We start from the raw sequence: 17,727 nt of genomic DNA on the forward strand, positions 1-17,727 counted from the left end.
TTCCTTTTTATTTGCGAAAATTCAATGCCCGAGCCATCAGGCTTCGAAGCAAAAATAGGAAGTTGGACACTACTATATTATTTAAAGATTTTTTTGATAGTTTTATTAAATCAACAGAATATTTTGAAGAATGCAATGATCCAAAAGCTTTGCGAAGCTCTCTTCGTTCTCTTGACATCCGACCAAGTAATTTTAAAGGTATTAATGTACATAATTCATTCGTTCATCTGCTCTAACATTTAAAAAATCTATGTCACATTTCCTTATTAACATTCATTCAATTTCTTTTTTCTGATCTTTTTCAGAATCTGAAGTTAGAACAAAATTCATTGAAATATCAGCTTGCTGCTGCGCCTTTAAAGAATTAGAAGGTGCTGATATTCAAGATGAATGCGTTGAATTACTTTTTAGTGCTCTTATTCGAATGTTAAGATTTGTTGGTCGGAGAAGGTTTGTATTTTGTTAAATTAATAATTCTTCATAATTTAATGATTTATCTTTTTTATTCATAGTAAATTTTCCGAAGACACTTGGGATATTGTTACAGAATACTCGGAAGACATCCTTGATACGATTCTTTATCTTTTGCCAAATATTGAAATGACGAACTCTTTTGCTCACGTCATTGGGTTGTTGTTTAAATGTAAGTACGGTGCATTTTACCAAGATTATGAATACAACGAACGTCGCCCTGCAAAGCCATCAAAACTTGTGTCGCAGTTTATGGATCAAAAACAAGATTTACGTTACACTGCGGGATTTCATGTTAATCTTTTTGACACTTTCATAAAACACAATGGGTTTGCTCTATTGACAGAGGCAATAGAAACCGAGCTTGGACTTAACATGAAGGTGAAAGGTACATTTGGAGAAGATGCGAAGGCTAATGAAAAAGCAAAAGGGCAGAGTTCGAGTGCAAATTCGAGCAGTTCTGCATCTGCAACTGAACAAACACACGTTCCTTCTGTCTATCGCCTGAAGCATCTCATGCGTGTGTTTCAGAAGGCAGCTAGCCTTTTTTCTCAAAGGGCCTTCCAGAAAATCGGAGGTGTTTGCGAAAAAGTGCGTGAATTTCTGAGACACGACATCGATATAGACAAGATGATGCGTGCAGAAGAGAAAAAATCTGCGTTTCGTCTTCTGGAGGCAGTGGAGGCAGTCGAATGGAACCAGAAAGGGGAAGCACACATGCCGCAGGCGCAGATAGAGATGGAGGAGATGCTGTTCCGGCTGTGTGCACGGCAACTGAGAGCAGCGGCGCTGGAGAAGCGAATAGCTGCCGCGGAGCAGCTCAGAGACTCGTTCTGCGCAGAGTTCGCTTCGTGCTGGCCGGCGCCTGTGCTGAGACTGCCGCTGACGCCAGAGGAGGCTGCGAAGCGGAAGAAGGAGCAGGCTGAGCGGGAGAAGAAGAAGGAGACGTGGACAGTGTCGTGCCTGCAGCGCCCGAGCTACCTGACGCACTCGCAGCTGATGCGGCTGTTCCGCGAGGAAGGCATGCTGCAGCTTCTGTTCGAGGAGCGCATGCACACAGAGCTTATCAGGAGAGGGCTCCCACTGGCGAAGAAGATGGGCGAGTGTGCCGACGGGGCAGGGCCAGCGGTGCTGGAGCTGCTGTGGAAGGCGTCGCGGGGCAAGCAAGAGCAGCAGGAGCAGATGATGGACGCCTTCTGGAAGGAGTTCGTGGTCATCGCGTCAAACAAGGACTTGGAAATCCTGTTTGGGCTGATCACTCGATCGCTTATGCAGCAGACAGCTGCTGTGTCATCATCACCTTCTCCATCTTCTCCCTCTTCTTCTTCTTCTGCTTCTTCTTCATCTGCCTCAACTCTCTCCACCACTGCACCACCCAATGCGCAATCCCCCTCTGATGAGCCTCACTCTCTTTCCCCATCTCCTTCACGTGCAGCTTCTGCCTCATCCACACCTTCCCTGATCATCAGCGATGTCCAAGCACTCGCCATTCTGAGTGCCATCATCGAGCAGACGCTGCGCCGCTGCTCCAACGCGGCTGCTGAGAACGGCCTCGCTTTCTTCTTCTCGCTGGCACTCGATCCGCTTCCACAGAGCATGCCAGACGTGGTTGATGAACTTCCATCATCTTCAGAGTCATCGCTGACACCACAGAGCATCCCATTCACCGCACCCTTGCAGCAGGCACTGAACTGGCTGAAAGGGCAGACACAGCTCTATCCGGGGCTCTCATCGGTCGTCTGCACACCCGCTGCAGCAGAAGCAGCGCTGGCGCATTTGTGTACCCTTGTCTCGCTGCTTCCGCTGAAGGAGAGAGAGAAGATGGTTCCAGTGTGTGTGGCGAACCTGCATGTGCACACGTCTGTCACGCAGTCGCTGAAGCTGCTGGAGCAGGCGGTGCTGACGCAGAAGATGGTTGCAGAACAGGCAGCAATGAGGAATGCAACAGCAGCAGCGGCAGCGGAGGCGAAGGAGAGAGAGGACTCGAAGAACGGAAAGGAAATGCGTTCCACACTCACGAGGGACGGGAGCATTCCGACTTTTGATGAATATCTGTGTGTTTTACAGAACACTTACAGCATTGGTCATCTGATTCTCAACGATGTTGCAGCTTATCGTTCATATGCATCTTCAGTTGCATCATCATCATCATCATCATCATCTTCTTCTTCTTCTTCCACTTCAACAGAGAATGTTCTCACAGACGAGCTGCGTATCAACCACGTGACACACTCGCAGCAGATGAAGACGCGCTGCTTGTTCCTCGACCGACTCGTGAAAAGCGGCGGATTCAAATTGACTGTGGAGAACTTGGACAGGATGTGGGAGGAGCTTGTGGTGCATGCGCAGACAGCGAAAGAGAGGGAGTATTCAGTCACTGTTATCACTCGCATGATATCTCCCCCTCCTCTTCCTCCTCCACCTCGTCCTAATGCAGTTTCTACACAGGGAAATGGGAAGGGAAAGCAAAGTGCTTCATCATCATCATCATCATCATCAAAAGAATCCCTGTCTTCATCCACGCCTCCACCACCACCTCCTCCTCCGCCTTCTCCGCTCTACCCATCTCCTTCAGCCGTTCTCCCTTCGTTCTTCACGAAGCTCTGTTTCGACTTCATCACACGGCAGCTTCTGGACTCAGAATTCTCTCTGTTAAAGACGCTGCTGAACATCATACGTGAGATGGCTGCGGAGTCAGAGAAGGAATACCTGTCCATCGCTTCACAAGGGGAGAAAGTTGATCAGAAGGAAATTGAAATGAAAAAAGCAGAATGCGAACAGCTGACAAAGAACGTGAAGAGAGGAGAAGAGACACTCTGGGACATTGCATTGTTATGCGGTGCTTCAATGGAATCATCACCGTCTTCTTCTTCTTCTTCAATTTCTTCCTCTGCTTCTGCTTCTGCATCAACCAGTTCAAACGTAGGGAAGATGGCACGCGATGCCATCATGCTGTCGTTCCAGCCGTCTTCGCTACCTTCTCTGATGTCGTTTGCCTCCTCTCCTGCGTCGTGCCTTCCATCGAGTCAAAGAATAGCCAACATCTCAAAGAAACAAGAAGAGGAAGAGCACAAAGTGCTCTCCATGTTCCGCGAGAAGCTGTTTTTCGTTCTGTCGCGAGCGATCGGTGAAGTGGATGCGCTGGTGGCAGCTGTGAAGGAGAAGAAGAAGGAGCTGCAGAACGAAGCACAGACAGCTGCAAAGGGAAAGACAATGGGCAAATCTGAAACATCAGAAGTAAAAGACAGAAAGGAGAAGTCGCTGGATATTCTGCATGTGCGAGCAGAGAATGCACTGTTGATTATTTTGCAGCTGATGGACTTGTTTGATTTCTACCAACATCCGCTCATTCGCCTCTCACAGTCGAGAGAGAAGCAGCGGCAGGGCCCACAGCAGAAAGTGAAGGTGGTGATTGATACAGGAGGAAGAAGCAAAACGAATGCTGAAGGGACATCAGGGGCAGGCTCAAAGAACCAGAGCTCGATGTCTTCGGCACAGGGAGGCAAAGGAGGGAGAGCGAATGCTGGACATGATGTTTACACGCTGGAGCTCTCAGATAGAGAATGCATGCAGTCACTCAAGATACGATGTGCAGTGCAGGCAGGGCTGGTTCCTGCTTCTGTGTTTAGCACGTTCTCTGTTGAGGAAGAAGAAGAAGGAGAAGAAGGAGAAGGAAAGGAAGAATGTGGAAAAGGTGAAGGCGAAGAAGAAGAAGAAGAGAAATCAGGCTGTGACTGCAAGTGCAAGTGCGGCGAGAGAGAGAAGAGGTTGCACTTCATCAGCAGGCAGTCAGTGGAAGCGCTGATGGGAGCAGCAGGAATGTTCATATACACTGGGAAGCAGGATCTGTCAGAGTCCAAAGAAACGCTGCAGGCGCTTGCAGTGGCTAATGATCGGAGAACGCCTGCTTCATCATCATCATCTTCTTCTTCTTCAGCTGAGTCCAATCAGAATGCGAAGGATAATTTGAATGAATCTCCAATCGCAAAGGAATTAGCTCGTTTGAAGAACAAAACATCCGCTTCGCCTGAAATCGATCGGGAGCTGAAGAGAAACCAGAACGAGCTGAGGCAGCTGGCCTTCACAGTCATGGCATTTGCAGACAAATCACCAGCGGCGATGGCAGCGATGTTCACAAACAGCGATCCCTTGTCTACACCCATCTGCTCGTCGTACCCTTATTCGTGCCTGCCTTCCTCAGTTCTTCCCTCTTCTTTGCTTGTCGAGTACATCCCGTCTCTCTTGTCGGTCATGGGCACCTCGGCGCCTCTCACTTATCTCTCTCAGCGCATCCTGGCGCTGCTGCCTCCGTCACCTTCGCTTCTGCGCGCGCTGCACAACCCGAATGCAGAGCTTGACTGGACAAATGTGATTAACCCGTCCTCACCGCATCGATTGATATACTCGCTCTACACCATCCACAAGATCATGGCTGTGAACAAGAACAGCGAGAGCGAGGCGGATGAGAAGAAGAAGAGCGAAACAGGAGAGAAGAATGAGATGGAGGTAGAACCAGAGAATGAAGCAAGTGCAGAGGATGAAAAGGAGAAAGAAAAGGAAAATGAGAAAGAGAAAGCTGTTCCGTCTGCCTCTTCTTCCCCGTCTTCTGACACTTCTGAACAGAAAGACGAATGGAAGAACCAGTTTATCATGGCTGGAGGACTTGCATCACTTATCTCTCTCTTGTTCAGTGACTTGTTTATCGACACAACAATCTCACCTTCTATTCGATCTCAGATATTTGCACTGCTCACATCAGTAATATCTGCATTTTTGACTTCTTCCTCTTCTTCTTCTTCTTCTTCGCAGAGTGAAGATGAATGCTACGCCAAGCGGATAACCCAACTTCTGTCTCAAATGGGCTGCGGGAAGCTGAGCACCAATGACGTGTCATACTGCTTCTGCCACCGCCTCCTCAGCTTAGCTGTCTATTTTTCTGTTCCGCTGGAGCAGTTTGCATCGATTGTTCCTTCAAAGGGCAACTCGTTTTCTTTGTCTGCTGTCACAGCAGCATCAACAGACACGCAAGTCACATTGCTGTCGGCACTAGCGTCTTTGCTGCTGAGCATGACGAAGATGTTAAATGAGCAGAATAAGAAGTCGTCTTCAGCATCTGCTCAGCAAAACAAACAAACTGGAACGATTTTAAGAGCACTTGGCAGAATCGCACAGAGAAGAGCAGATGCGATGAAAGCAAAAAGTTCAGGAAAAGCAGGAAAATTGAGTGCTTCTTCGAGTTCTGCACTTTCAGATGAAGATGAAAAGAAAGATGAATACTTCTCGGCCAGCGAAGAGACTTCAACTGAAGCACAAAAGATGGTCTATTCATCAGAAAAGAAGTATTTGGTTGTTGAAGAGAAAGAATGCAACCCATATTCCGATGCAGCTCAACAGAACTCAACCAAAAACGGAAGCGAAAAAAGCAATTGCGACTGTTTGGCCGAGTGGGATGGCGATTTCTTTGAGGAGAGCGATCTTGACCAGCCACCGATACAAGCACCAGCGCCTTTGACTCCTCCATTCACTGAATCTGCCTCTGCTTCTTCTTCTGCTTCAAATTCAACAGAAGCTCAAATCGATGTGCAATCCACTGATTCCATCACAGGCGTGAAGAATGTGTTCAATCTCATCAAGGCTGTTGCCTTCACCATTCCTTATTCCTACGCATCTTGCACGAATTCTTCATCTTTCCGCTCAATCGTCTCTGCCCTTATGCTGCATGCCCCTTCTTCCTCAGTCCGAGTGGAAGCTGCAGTGTTCTTCTTTTCTCTGTGCTTCGATACACCCAAAAGAGAAAGCAGCTCAGAAAACAAAGGAGCAGAGAGAAAGCCAAACACAGCGAGCAAAATGCTATGTCGGACACTACTGGATGTGGCAGATGAGGTTGATTCTTCATTCCCTCTGAAAAACTGCAGGGAATTCTTTTCGCTTCTGAAAAACACCATTCTTCTTCCGCAAGCCACTGACGTTGCTTCGTCAAATTCTTCTTCTTCTTCTATTTCAAGCGAAGCGTCGTCATTCGTTCTAAACCTGCGAGACCTGGCCAAAGTGATCGCATTCATCATCAAGCGCCGCCCGACTGTGGAAGTGACAGCGTCGCCAGCTGAGTCGATCTATGCAACAGAGGCAGACTCTGTGCTGATCGGGTGGCTGAGCACGTTGGATGCTGTGCTCTCATCGCCTCATATCAGCGATGACTTTTCAGCCATCAAACAGAGTTTAATCAATCAGAAAGCGCAGAATGCAATGTGCGAGGACATTCAGCTGGCTTCCTCTTCTCCATCGGCAGACGCATCGTCATCGTCGTCTCCGCTGGCGATAGAGCTGAAGAAACTGCTGGGTGTGTCTCAGAAGTACAACCTGGTGAGTCACATCTTCCACCACATGCTGATGAACATATCAGCTCCACAGGGGATTGAGATCAGTTCATCTTCAGAAGATGGCACATCAACCAGCAGTTCTATTTGGAATGAGCGTGCACTAAGCGATGAGACACTCGTCAAAGCAGACTCAGACTCTCTCAGTCTGCTTTCACCGACTGCCCCACTCACTTCCGACGAGCCGCAGTGCAAACGGGAGCCGACGCGTAAGAGTGCTGTGTCTCTTCTGCTTTCTTTGTGCAGAGGATGTCCTCCATCGTTCATGCATGCGGCGTGGCTGTGGGGCCATCTGCAGGCGAGAGAGAGAAGGAGGATGGATGTGGATGAGTACAACTTCTCACCCAAAAAATCGGCAAGGTCTGCAACGGGCTATGAAGGGATGGTGAATCTGGGTACGATTTGCTATATGAACTCGACACTGCAGCAGCTGTTTATGCATCATCCATTCAGATTCTCTGTGTTTGCCATTCGAGACAAGACAGTGCAGAGCGGATGGGAGCCGGGAGAGAAAGAGATGGAGATGGAGAAGGAAAAAGAAGGAGAAGGAGAAGAAGGAAAGAAAGAGGAAGACAACAAGATGGAGGAAGACAAAAAAGAATCCAACGATAGCAGTGAAGAAAACGAAGAAGAGAACAAGACTTCGACATGGAACGAGCTTCAGTCTCTTTTCTCGCATCTGCAGGAGTCTCAGCGCAAAGCAGCCGACACAACTGCATTTTGCGAGGCGTACCGAAACCCCGACGGTTCGAAGATGTCCACGCACATTCAGATGGACGCGAACGAGTTCATTGGGCAGCTCTTTGACACGCTGGAGAACATTCTGAAGAAAAACAAGCAGCCGAACGTGATGCAGCGCCTGTTCCAGGGTCACTTCACACACCAGCTCATCTGCTCAGCTGGGCATCTGTCAGAGACAGAGGAGCCATTCTACCTCATCCCTGTCGATGTGCAGCAGCAGAATTCGCTGTTCTCCTCATTAAAGAAGCTTGTGAGAGGAAGCGTGCTTGATGGAGACAATCAGTTCCACTGTGATTCCTGCGGACGGAAAGTTGATTGTGTGAAGAGAGAAGTGCTGGGCAAGCTGCCAAACACACTGATCTTCCAGCTGAAGCGGTTTGATCTCGACTTTGAAACGTTCATGAAGTTCAAAGTGAATGATTACTTGTCCTTCCCTGTGGATAGCGAGGTGCTGGACATGGGCCCCTTTACGAAGGAGGCGTTTGCCGAGCGCGAGAGAGAAATCCCGATCACCACGCTGTTTCAGCAGGTGCAGCAGAAGAAGACGAGCCTCGACATCGCTGACGATCCACCACCGATCAGATTGGACAGCTTGGAAGAGGAGAAGAAGAACGAAGGAAACGAGACTTCTTCATCTTCCTCGTCATCTTCTTCATCTTCATCACGCAACCCCAATCTCTATCGCCTGAGTGGTGTTGTTGTGCACACAGGTTCCACAGAGAGCGGGCATTACTACTCGTACATCAGAGAGAGGTACCCGCCATACCACTGGCACTGCTATAATGACTCCACTGTCTCCACTTTCAACCCAGCATCGCTGCCTGACCAATGCTTTGGTGGGACGGCTTTGACCCAAAAATACGATTCGAAGACAAACAAGTATGTGGATTCTATTGAGGAGAAACCACATTCGGGGTATCTGCTCTTCTACGACAGGATCTACCCAACTGAAGACAGTGTGTGCGCACCAGCAGAAGAAGAGAAGAAAGAGAAAGAAGAAAACGGGAATGCATCAGAACAGAAAAAAGAACAAGACGAGGCTGCACTAAAGGAGACGTATGGCTCATCGTTCTTCTCGCTTGCCCAGCCGATCATCCCAGTCGACAAAAGGCGGGCTCTCATACGCCCGTCCTCACTTATGAGCATTCAGAGAGACAACTGCGAGTTTTCGCACCAGACACACGTCTTCAGCCCCGACCACTTCAACATCATGTCTTCTCTGTTTGACTCGCTCCTCTCATTTGCTCTTCATCAAACTGACCATCAGGCTTCATTGTCTTCTTCTTCTTCTTCTTCTTCTTCTTCCTACTGCTCCTCTTCAATTGAAGGACAGTCAGAGTTTATAGTTCCATTTGCACATTCATCAGAAAGTGCATCAAGCTCTTCAAATACCAGCTCATCACTCATCAGCATGCCCCGCTCTGCCTTCTCTCTCTTCAACGCCACCTCCACCTCATCATTCCTGTCAGGCCCCACATTCTCTCTCCGCAAACACCAATGCTTCTCCGAATACCTCACCCCAAGTGCTTCTGAGAGATTGTTCCAGTTATCTTCCATCTGCTCTCTGCCACGCGGGACGTCCTCCGACTTCTTCCGCGTCTGGCTCTTCTTCCTGTTTGACACCAGCGTCCGCTCAGCCGATGCGCCTCTGTTTGTCTTCTGGCTCAGATCGCTCGAGTCGCTCTTTGCACTCAATCCAAATTGCGCTGCGATTTTTGCTTCGGAATGCGTCAACCAGATGTTCAGGTACATCCCTATGAAGAAGAAGAAGCAGCAGGAAGGAAAAGAAGAGGATGAGGAAGGAGAAGAAGAAAAGAAAGAAGAAGCTGAGGAGGAAGAAGAGGAAGAGGAAGAGGAGGAAGAGGTTGTGCTGCCAACACCCTGGTTGGAGGATGTGTTTGTGAACTGCTCCAATCACTCTGTTCGGATGGCGTTTGGCAAAGTGGTTCTCTCTGTATTGAAAGTGCTGCTTGTACAAGGCTGCTGGGAAGAATGCGAGCTCCGCCGGCAAAAGACGATGGAAAGAAGAGACAATTCTGCAAAAGGCAAAGAGGCGAACAACAGCCAAAACGAAACAAATGGATTCAAGTTTCATATTTCATCTGATTCTATGTGTTACTATGAGGACAATGAAAGCACGGATTCTTGTGTTGAGATGCAGAAGTCCTCTGAAATGAGCCAAGCACAAGACACAACGTGGAAGCAGCATCCATTTTTGCCTGCATCTCAAACACTGCCGTCTCCGCCTGTTCCATTCAAACACTCTCTATTCTCAGAGCTGTTGCTATCTCCAACTCTTTCTCTGCTCCATTCGCTTCTGTTTGCTCTCCTGTCGCTTCTTCCCTGCCGCCAGGGAAAATTCACTCCGATGACGACGCTTTTCATTGTGCTGCGTGACTTTGCATCACTCGGAACACTCTCGTCTCTTCTTCTTCTTTCTTTGGACTTCCCCCGAAGAGTCGCAGATTATGTGCTTGGAGAGAACCAAAGTCCGTTCTCGTTCAATCTGGCAATGAAAGTGGACAAACCGGAGTGGGAAAACAAGAAAGCAGGGCGGGTGGCAGACACTGCCTCAAAGGCTGGGATGAAGGCGCTGATGGAGGCTGTCTTCTTGTCCATTGCTCTTTCGTCTCCTCTGCTGACAGCCGCAAAGATGAAGGAGAGGAAGTACTTGGAGATACAGAACGAGCTGAAACTGAAAGGAAAATTAGCGGAGGAAGAAGAGGAGGAGGAGGAGGAAGGAGAAGAGAAAAAGAAAGGGAAAGGGAAGAGTGAAGGAGATATGCAAATTGATGAGCCAGAAGCAAAATCTGTTGTTGATGTTGATGGAGCGCCAACGATTATTGAATACAACACAACATTTGAGTGGGATGGGATGAACTGGGGAAGAGCAAGGAACCAATGCGCAGATGTCACACCGTACATACAAGACAGTGAAGCTTCTGCAGCATTCTTGTCAGCTCCTGCTTCAGCCATTGTTTCGTCGCCAGCGTATTCGTGCAAAGTGTCTGTGGATGTTCCATTCCCTGCTCCTCAAAGACCAACATTGGCTGACGACTCGTATTGTGCTCTTGCTCGCTTCCTGTCGCCTCTGCTTGTGTGTGGATGTGTTACTCGGATTCAGAACACAATTCTTGAAGTTCTCACAAACTCATCTTTCCTCAATAGAGCTATCAAAGACGCGAACTGCGAGAAACTGATTGCTGCAGCCATATTCCACGCAACATATGGAAGAAGCAGCGAGACCAAGAAATCTGTGATAGACATCGTGTACGCCCAATGCACCAAGGACACCTCTGAATCGCTGTATTCCTGGCTCATTGTGTTCTTGGGCTACATCACAATGCACGCTCATCCGATTGCTCCGCTTACGAGCGTTGCCCAACCTTCTTCGTCTTCCCCTTCAAAACAACAGCTGCTGCGTGCTTCTTCATCAACACTCACTCAAACGCTAACTAGCTTCGAGCCTCTCCATCCATTCGCGCTGGCATATCTGCAGCAGTTTGTCGATTCGCTCTATCAAAGGAAGAAGGCGCGTCTTCCTCTCGTTTTCGCGTTCGGTGCGTTGGCTGCTTTTTGCCGTGTGTGCCCTCCGCTGCGCGTGTGGCTGTTCGACAACAATGTGAAGACAATTCTTGCAGTTGGGACAGAGGCGAAGTCGTGGAAAGCGCGTGAGGCAGCAATGAGGCTGGCGAGGATGCTGGTTGTGGCAGACGATGTGCTGCAGACAGAGGAAGAATTAGCGCAGCGAAAGAAAGCTGAGGCTGAGAAAGTGAACCAGATGAAACAGAAGTGGACGAAGGACGATCCGCTGAATGATATCGGACCAGCGGCTGGCGGATGGGATATCAACGAGCTTGTGCCTCAGAAAGGAGAAGACGAAATTCAGCCGGCGGAGGTGTTTGTGTCAGCCAAGAAAGAAGATCTTCTGGGCCCATTCACGTTTGTGGGTGAGGCAAGGAAGATGGCAGAGCTTCGGGCAGAGCAGGCGAGATGGCGCTGGGGATTCAAAGACGACAACGCTGCAGTGGTTGCCTCAGGCTCCTCAGCAGCAGAAGGGCAGATGGTGCAGCTGGGGCTGGTTCATCCTCCAACAGCGCTGCCGCCGATGTGCCCGCAGCACCCAGAGCTGTATTCAACCAAGGGAGAAACTGGGGTGATGTCTATGTTCTCCTCGATATCATCAGACGACCAGGTCGAAGTGGTTGAGGCAGTTGAATCCACACTCGAGACAACACCCAGAACACAGGAACTGAAATGGGTTAGGAGCCTTGCTGTGCAGAATGTGTGCTGCTGCGGAAGATGCAACTCTGTTCCATCTGGAACTTCATCTTCTTCAGCTTGCGTCTGTGGAAAGAATCATTGTTGCAGTTGCTTGTGTGGAGTTTGCTTGGCAGATGAAACAACTTCCTCTTCATCCTCATCTTCATCATCATCTTCTTCTTCTTCTTCAGCATCCTCATCCTCATCTTCATCACTCAAGCTTCTTCCCGAGCTTCCTCCGCGCTTCTCTCGAAGCTACCTGTCGTCTCGCCCCGACTGGGCAAGTCAATGCAGCAGCTTCTGCGACTCCTCGTCCGACGACACTTACGCGCTTGGGCCAGAAAGCGTGCGCTGTGGCCATTACGAGTCGCCCGACTCGTTCTGTGCTACGAAGCTCACGATGACGTTCTTCGAGAGCCTTATTGACAGCAAGTACAGAAAGGAAGAGCGGATGAGAAACCGCACAGCGAAGTCTCTTGTGCTGCCGAAGTATCTGACAGGCGAAGCAGTGGTGGTGTTTGACAATAAGAGAGAATCTTCTCTCTTTGCGACGCTACTGGCAGCACTGGAACAGTCGCCCGGTGCAGCGCGTGTGCCGATCTCGGAGAAAGAGCAGGAGACGAATCAGACGTGGAATCCGAGTAAGATAGACAACGACATGCGGGATATCCATCTGTACGAGCAAGTGTTCAGCACGCTGATTTGGTTGATCAAAGACGCCAGCCACGTTGAGAAGGCGAAGAGAATCATTCCTGCGGTGCTGGAATGCATCGTGCGCAGGCAGCAGATCGAGTGGAAGACCGACTATGACTGGACGCTGCTTGGATGCTACCGCTTCCTCGATCATCTCCTCAAGACAGCGATGTCTGGCGAACAGCGGCTCAGTGTGGTGTTGGAGCTGGTGCGCTCGAGGCGGCTTGCTGTGATCAACAACTTCCACGTGAATTGTGCCTTTGAAAAGAACTCTAGTCCGAAGTACCACTTTGCGGATGAGATGATGCGGCAGTGCTATTGTCTGTGTGCTGGAGTGCTGCATGAGATGCACATGTATCAGCAGGCAGAGCAGCGCGCAAAGCAGAGGAAAGAAATACCCGATGTGACCGACAAGGAACTGACGAAGCTGCTTACTGCTATTTTTGACTCACCAAACGCCTCCTGGTGCTTCAAGAATTGCCTGAACCATCCGAGCTCGTTTCCGCGCGGCTCATCCACATTCAGCCGCGTTCTCTCGTTCTTCTCTCCTCGCACGCCGAATCTGCGTGTGTGGGCAGAGCACATGATATACAGTGAGTCTGAAACAGCCCATGATGATGAGCTGTTCGACTCCTTCCAGGCAGTCCTCATCAACCGCGATCTGCTGAACCAAGGTGTCGTGTGGAATCCGTTCAAGCCAGTTAGCTCTGCTGAGAAGGCAGCTGCATCTGTTAATGCAGCTGTGCCTGCTTCTCCGTTTCTTATCTTCGGGAAAGATTCATCTGAACGGCGAATTCATATTTCGTATTGGCTGAAGTACTGCTTCCGACTTGTGACGAATTACTCGAAAAAGTACCAGTTTGAGAGGATTTGCTGGGACGAAGACTGCGACGACCATACGCTTGCGATGATGCCGGTGATTATGTGCGGGCTGATGGCAAATGTGCTGGTCGATGCATCGAATCCTTCTTCCCAGACAAAGATGCTGAAGGAACTTCTCAAACAGAACAAGCCGAGCCCTCAGAGTCTACAACATCCACAGTTGTCAATGCAGATTTACGAGATCGGCTGTGGCGACGGGGTGAAACGGGATATCTCCGCGTTGGTTTCGCTGATGCGTCCACGTTATCCGCTTTTGGTCAGACACTCAGCTCTTATTGCTGCCACACTGCTCAGTCCGCTCGTCGATCCTGCTCCGCCTGCTCTGCTTGCGGCGTTTCTGAGGGGCGCAGATCCCGAATGTCTGAGTGCATTACCGGATATTGATGCAAGGTCTGAGCAGAAGGTGCCTCAAGCGTCTTCTTCAAAGGTTTCTCCAGCGCAGGTTCCTCCATTCCGCAAGGCCGCGAAAGACTTGTCGAACATTTTGGAGTTCATGCAGACAATTCCTGAGCACAAGAAGGATGGAATATCGATGAATGAGATTATCATGTCTCCAGTAATCTTGGCGGACCCTTCAATTCCTCCTCCATTCAACACTCTTCCGACACCCAGCATGCTCCTCAAAATCGAAGCAGCAAAGAACAGTAATAATGGGAAATTTTCATATGTTGGCAGTGGTGGAGCTTCGGTTGGAGATGTGCTAGCAAAGCGTTTATTCCACCCTACTCATCCAATGCGGCACATCCCTCTGCTTACTGTTTCCTTGGACTCTCCAAGGCACAATGCGACGAATCACAGTGTTGGATATCGATTGTATTCAGAATGGAAAAGCGCATACGAATTGTGTTTGAATCATCTCCTAATGAGTGTTGGAGAAAAGATTAAAGAAATCAAAAGAGACGAAAAGGAAGGCGAAACAATTTCGAAGCTTAACATATTGCTTGAGAATGCGTCTGCCATTCTTCGACGAACCCATATGTGAGAAAGCGCTTTCTTTAAAAATTATGTTTTTGCGTTTTTCAGAAAATGTTATTGGAAAGTTCTCCCTACTTTCCTCCTCTTTTTTTTATGTTTTTTTTATGAAATTTAAATTTTCTCTGTAAATCTTTTCTATTTCATTCTTTCGTTCACTTCTATTTTTTATTTTTTAATTATTATTATTATAGTTTTGCTAAGTTTAATTTAATTTTATAAAACATAAAAAGAGACTCATTTTTGAGCTTGATGTTTCTATCGCTTGGATTTCTTCAAATAAATTCGTTTTTTCTCAATTTTAAACAGAAAGCTTTTAAAATAAGCATTTTTTTATTTTCTTAATTTTTTGTTCTTTATTTCATTTTCAGATTTTTGATGAGTCAATAAATATCTTGTTAAAAAATGTGTCATAATATCATCTGAAACGGTCTCGATCAACTGGATCCTCTTTCAAGAAAGAATGATTTGTTAATATAGCGCATTATTATTCGATATGATAACAAATTATCTCATTTCAAATTTATTTTGTCGAAAAGAATTAAAAATTTAACAATAAATATTTCATTTGAATTATCAGATTTTTCTTTAAACAACATAATTTTTTAGCAAAAATTTCAATCTCACATTAAATTATTGAAAGTGTTAAATATTCGCTTTTCATTCTTTGAGGATTCCTTTTTCTTTCAAACAACGCAAAATGGCTTCTGCTGTGTCGTCTACGGTAATGTTCTCAACCTCAAGATGGAAAAAATCATCCATTGGAGATAATTCTTTTTCTGCATTTGATAGTCGAATTCTCATTGACTCCTCGGTTTCCGTTCCCCTACCAACGAGACGTCGCTTCTGCACCGGCAAAAAAAGAAAGAAAAACGAAGAAAGTTGTTTTCGTATTTATCAAATCCATCTTAAAAATGAGTTTTTGAAAAAAGAACAATTTCAAACCAATTCTTCAAGTGAAATTTTCATTCGTACAAAAATTGGATTGATGAAATCGCTCTGACGCTTAATTTGCTGGCATCCTTGTATGTCAATATCCAAAATACTTATTTTTCCTTCAGATGCAACTTTTTCGAGCGCCATTTTTGAAGTTCCATAAAAATTGCCATGCACACAAGCATGCTCGACAAATGCATCATGCGAAACTAATTCCTCGAATTTTTCCTTTGTGATAAAATGATAAGAAATCCCATCAATTTCTCCAGCACGGGGCTCTCTCGAGGCATGTGATACGCAAAATGCAAACGTGTTTGGGCAAATCTCCATCATTCTTCTTATAACAGTTGATTTCCCAACGCCCTACTCAATAATGATTTAAGTGGAATATTCAAAAATTTAACAAAACCAAACAGAAGGTCCTGCAATCACAATTACTTTTGAAAAAGGCTTTGCTTTCATTTCAAGAGGTTTGAATGCGCTATCTGCTCGAGTTTCAATTTTAGAGAGAAAATTAAAAAAATGAACCAATAGGTGTAATTATTTCGAATTTTAATCTGGTTAAAAAAGTATCAGAAAAATTAACCATTATCACCTTAGAGTGTTCAAACGAGGAAAACAACAAAAGCAACTTTCAAACTTGTTTTGCTAGAATTTTCTTCAGGACTTAAATACGACATAAATACAAGAGGAAAAAATATCTTTTATATTGATATATGCCAATAAATAAATAATGTTTGTTCATTGATCAGGAGAAGTCACACAATTTATCAAAAAAGCTTAAAATATATGATTGACAAATTTGATAATTAGCCTTTCTGATTTAATATGAAATTTTGTTTCATGTTTGTCAGTTTCATATGAAAACGTAAATAAAATATATATGTATTGATAAATGCAGATATCGCCAAAAATACCGGACAAGATCGATTTCACAATTACTGCAAGAGTAATAATTCTGACAATTTTCCTCAAAATATATCTTATCAATGTCAACTCATTTGGTGTTCCAGACTTTTATTGAAATGTTGACTAAATATTCCGAATTTAATTTTTGAAGTTATGGAGAAACTTAATAATCCTATTTCTCCAAGATTTCAATGATTTTTTTTTCTTTGCTCAAATGATGCATAAATGAATGTGCTTTTAGAAAAGTCGTTTTTAATGAAAAGACATATTTTGAGAAAATAATCAGAATTTCTTTTCTTGAAGCCAAAAAAAAAAATTGATACTGTCAGGTATTTTTTTTAAACAATTAAAAAATTTTTTAACAAAAACATGGAATTGAACTCAATCAATTTGATTTGAGGGAAAAGGTAGCTTTAGAATCACCTGCTTTTTTCGTGAAATCCATGAACGAATAGCAAAAAAATACAATGTCAAGACATTAGAAATATGTTAGGCAAATAATAACCAATTGATCAATACTTAAAATAATTGAATGGTTTTCAATACACTTCACTAAATTCATTGTTATTTTTTCAAATCTCATTTCAATAATTGCTAAAATTTTTTTTCAACTTCAACCATTGCAAATATCACAAATATGAAAATTATAAAACCTGAAAATGTCCTTTCATCACAATTTAAACAACTTGTCAAAATTTTGTTTAAAAATTTCAATTAGGGGACAGTTGTTTGAGAGAATGAAAACACCAAAAAAAGAAAAATGTTAAATAAAACATCCAGTCAACACCAAAGAACACCAATGAATGTTAACTTATTAACACAATATTTTTTAATATTGTGGGTTAGATGTTACATATTGGGTCCCATATTTTCTCACGAAATTTGAACCTAATAATTTTTTCCTGATTGATAAGTTTAAATAAAACATTTTTATGTGTGTGATTATTTATCAAAACATATTTTTTCTTTCGCTATTATCGATTGGAAAGTTTTCCTTGAATGTTTGGAAATGAACACTGAAAAGTGAACAGGCATATTCAAGAGATCATCGTCTTTATTTCAGCTATTGCATTTGTTTTTTTAAAGCATTCATTATGAAATCAGCATTTATATTCAAAATCTCTTCCCAATAATCAACAACCTTTGAAAAACCAGTACCCCGAAAAAAGTTATGATTACAAAAATAATAACCCATGTGTTTTGTTTTTTTATTCTTTAATTAAATTTTTAAACAAATTCATTCGAATCATGGGTTTTGATCATTGTTTTCGTTGTGATCGAACTCATTGATATTTTTTCTATGTTTGTTTTTGAACTTCAATTTCAATTTTTTCTCGAAAAATGATTCTAGGAATCGGTTTTTTGAACACATGGGTGATTATTTTTGAAAGCATATTATTTATTTCAAAATATTCGATTCGAAAATTTCCCTTGAATATCAACAAAAGAACACAGATAAATGAAAAGGTTCATTGAAGAAATT

At 45.2% G+C, this 17,727-nt stretch overlaps 2 protein-coding genes across 2 annotated transcripts; one reads left to right on the plus strand and one right to left on the minus strand.

Annotated features, from left to right (window-relative positions):
• Positions 1-24: 24 nt before the first annotated feature.
• MONOS_1160 (putative ubiquitin domain containing protein) lies at positions 25-14,972 on the plus strand (the record flags this gene model as incomplete). The annotated part of the gene is made up of 4 exons (XM_067864145.1): positions 25-61; positions 118-198; positions 306-450; positions 513-14,972. The coding sequence occupies 4 exons, from the start codon at positions 25-27 to the stop codon at positions 14,407-14,409; spliced, it is 14,160 nt and encodes a 4,719-aa protein (XP_067735819.1). The 3' UTR covers positions 14,410-14,972.
• On the minus strand, positions 14,872-15,797 carry MONOS_1159 (putative guanylate kinase; the record flags this gene model as incomplete). The annotated part of the gene is made up of 3 exons (XM_067864132.1): positions 14,872-15,245; positions 15,345-15,698; positions 15,750-15,797. The coding sequence occupies 3 exons, from the start codon at positions 15,795-15,797 to the stop codon at positions 15,060-15,062; spliced, it is 588 nt and encodes a 195-aa protein (XP_067735820.1). The 3' UTR covers positions 14,872-15,059.
• Between the last annotated feature and the right edge of the window lie 1,930 nt (positions 15,798-17,727).

This window comes from Monocercomonoides exilis, assembly GCF_001643675.1.
Source record: "Monocercomonoides exilis strain PA203 chromosome Unknown scaffold2-2631571, whole genome shotgun sequence".
Classification (NCBI taxonomy): domain Eukaryota; phylum Preaxostyla; order Oxymonadida; family Polymastigidae; genus Monocercomonoides; species Monocercomonoides exilis.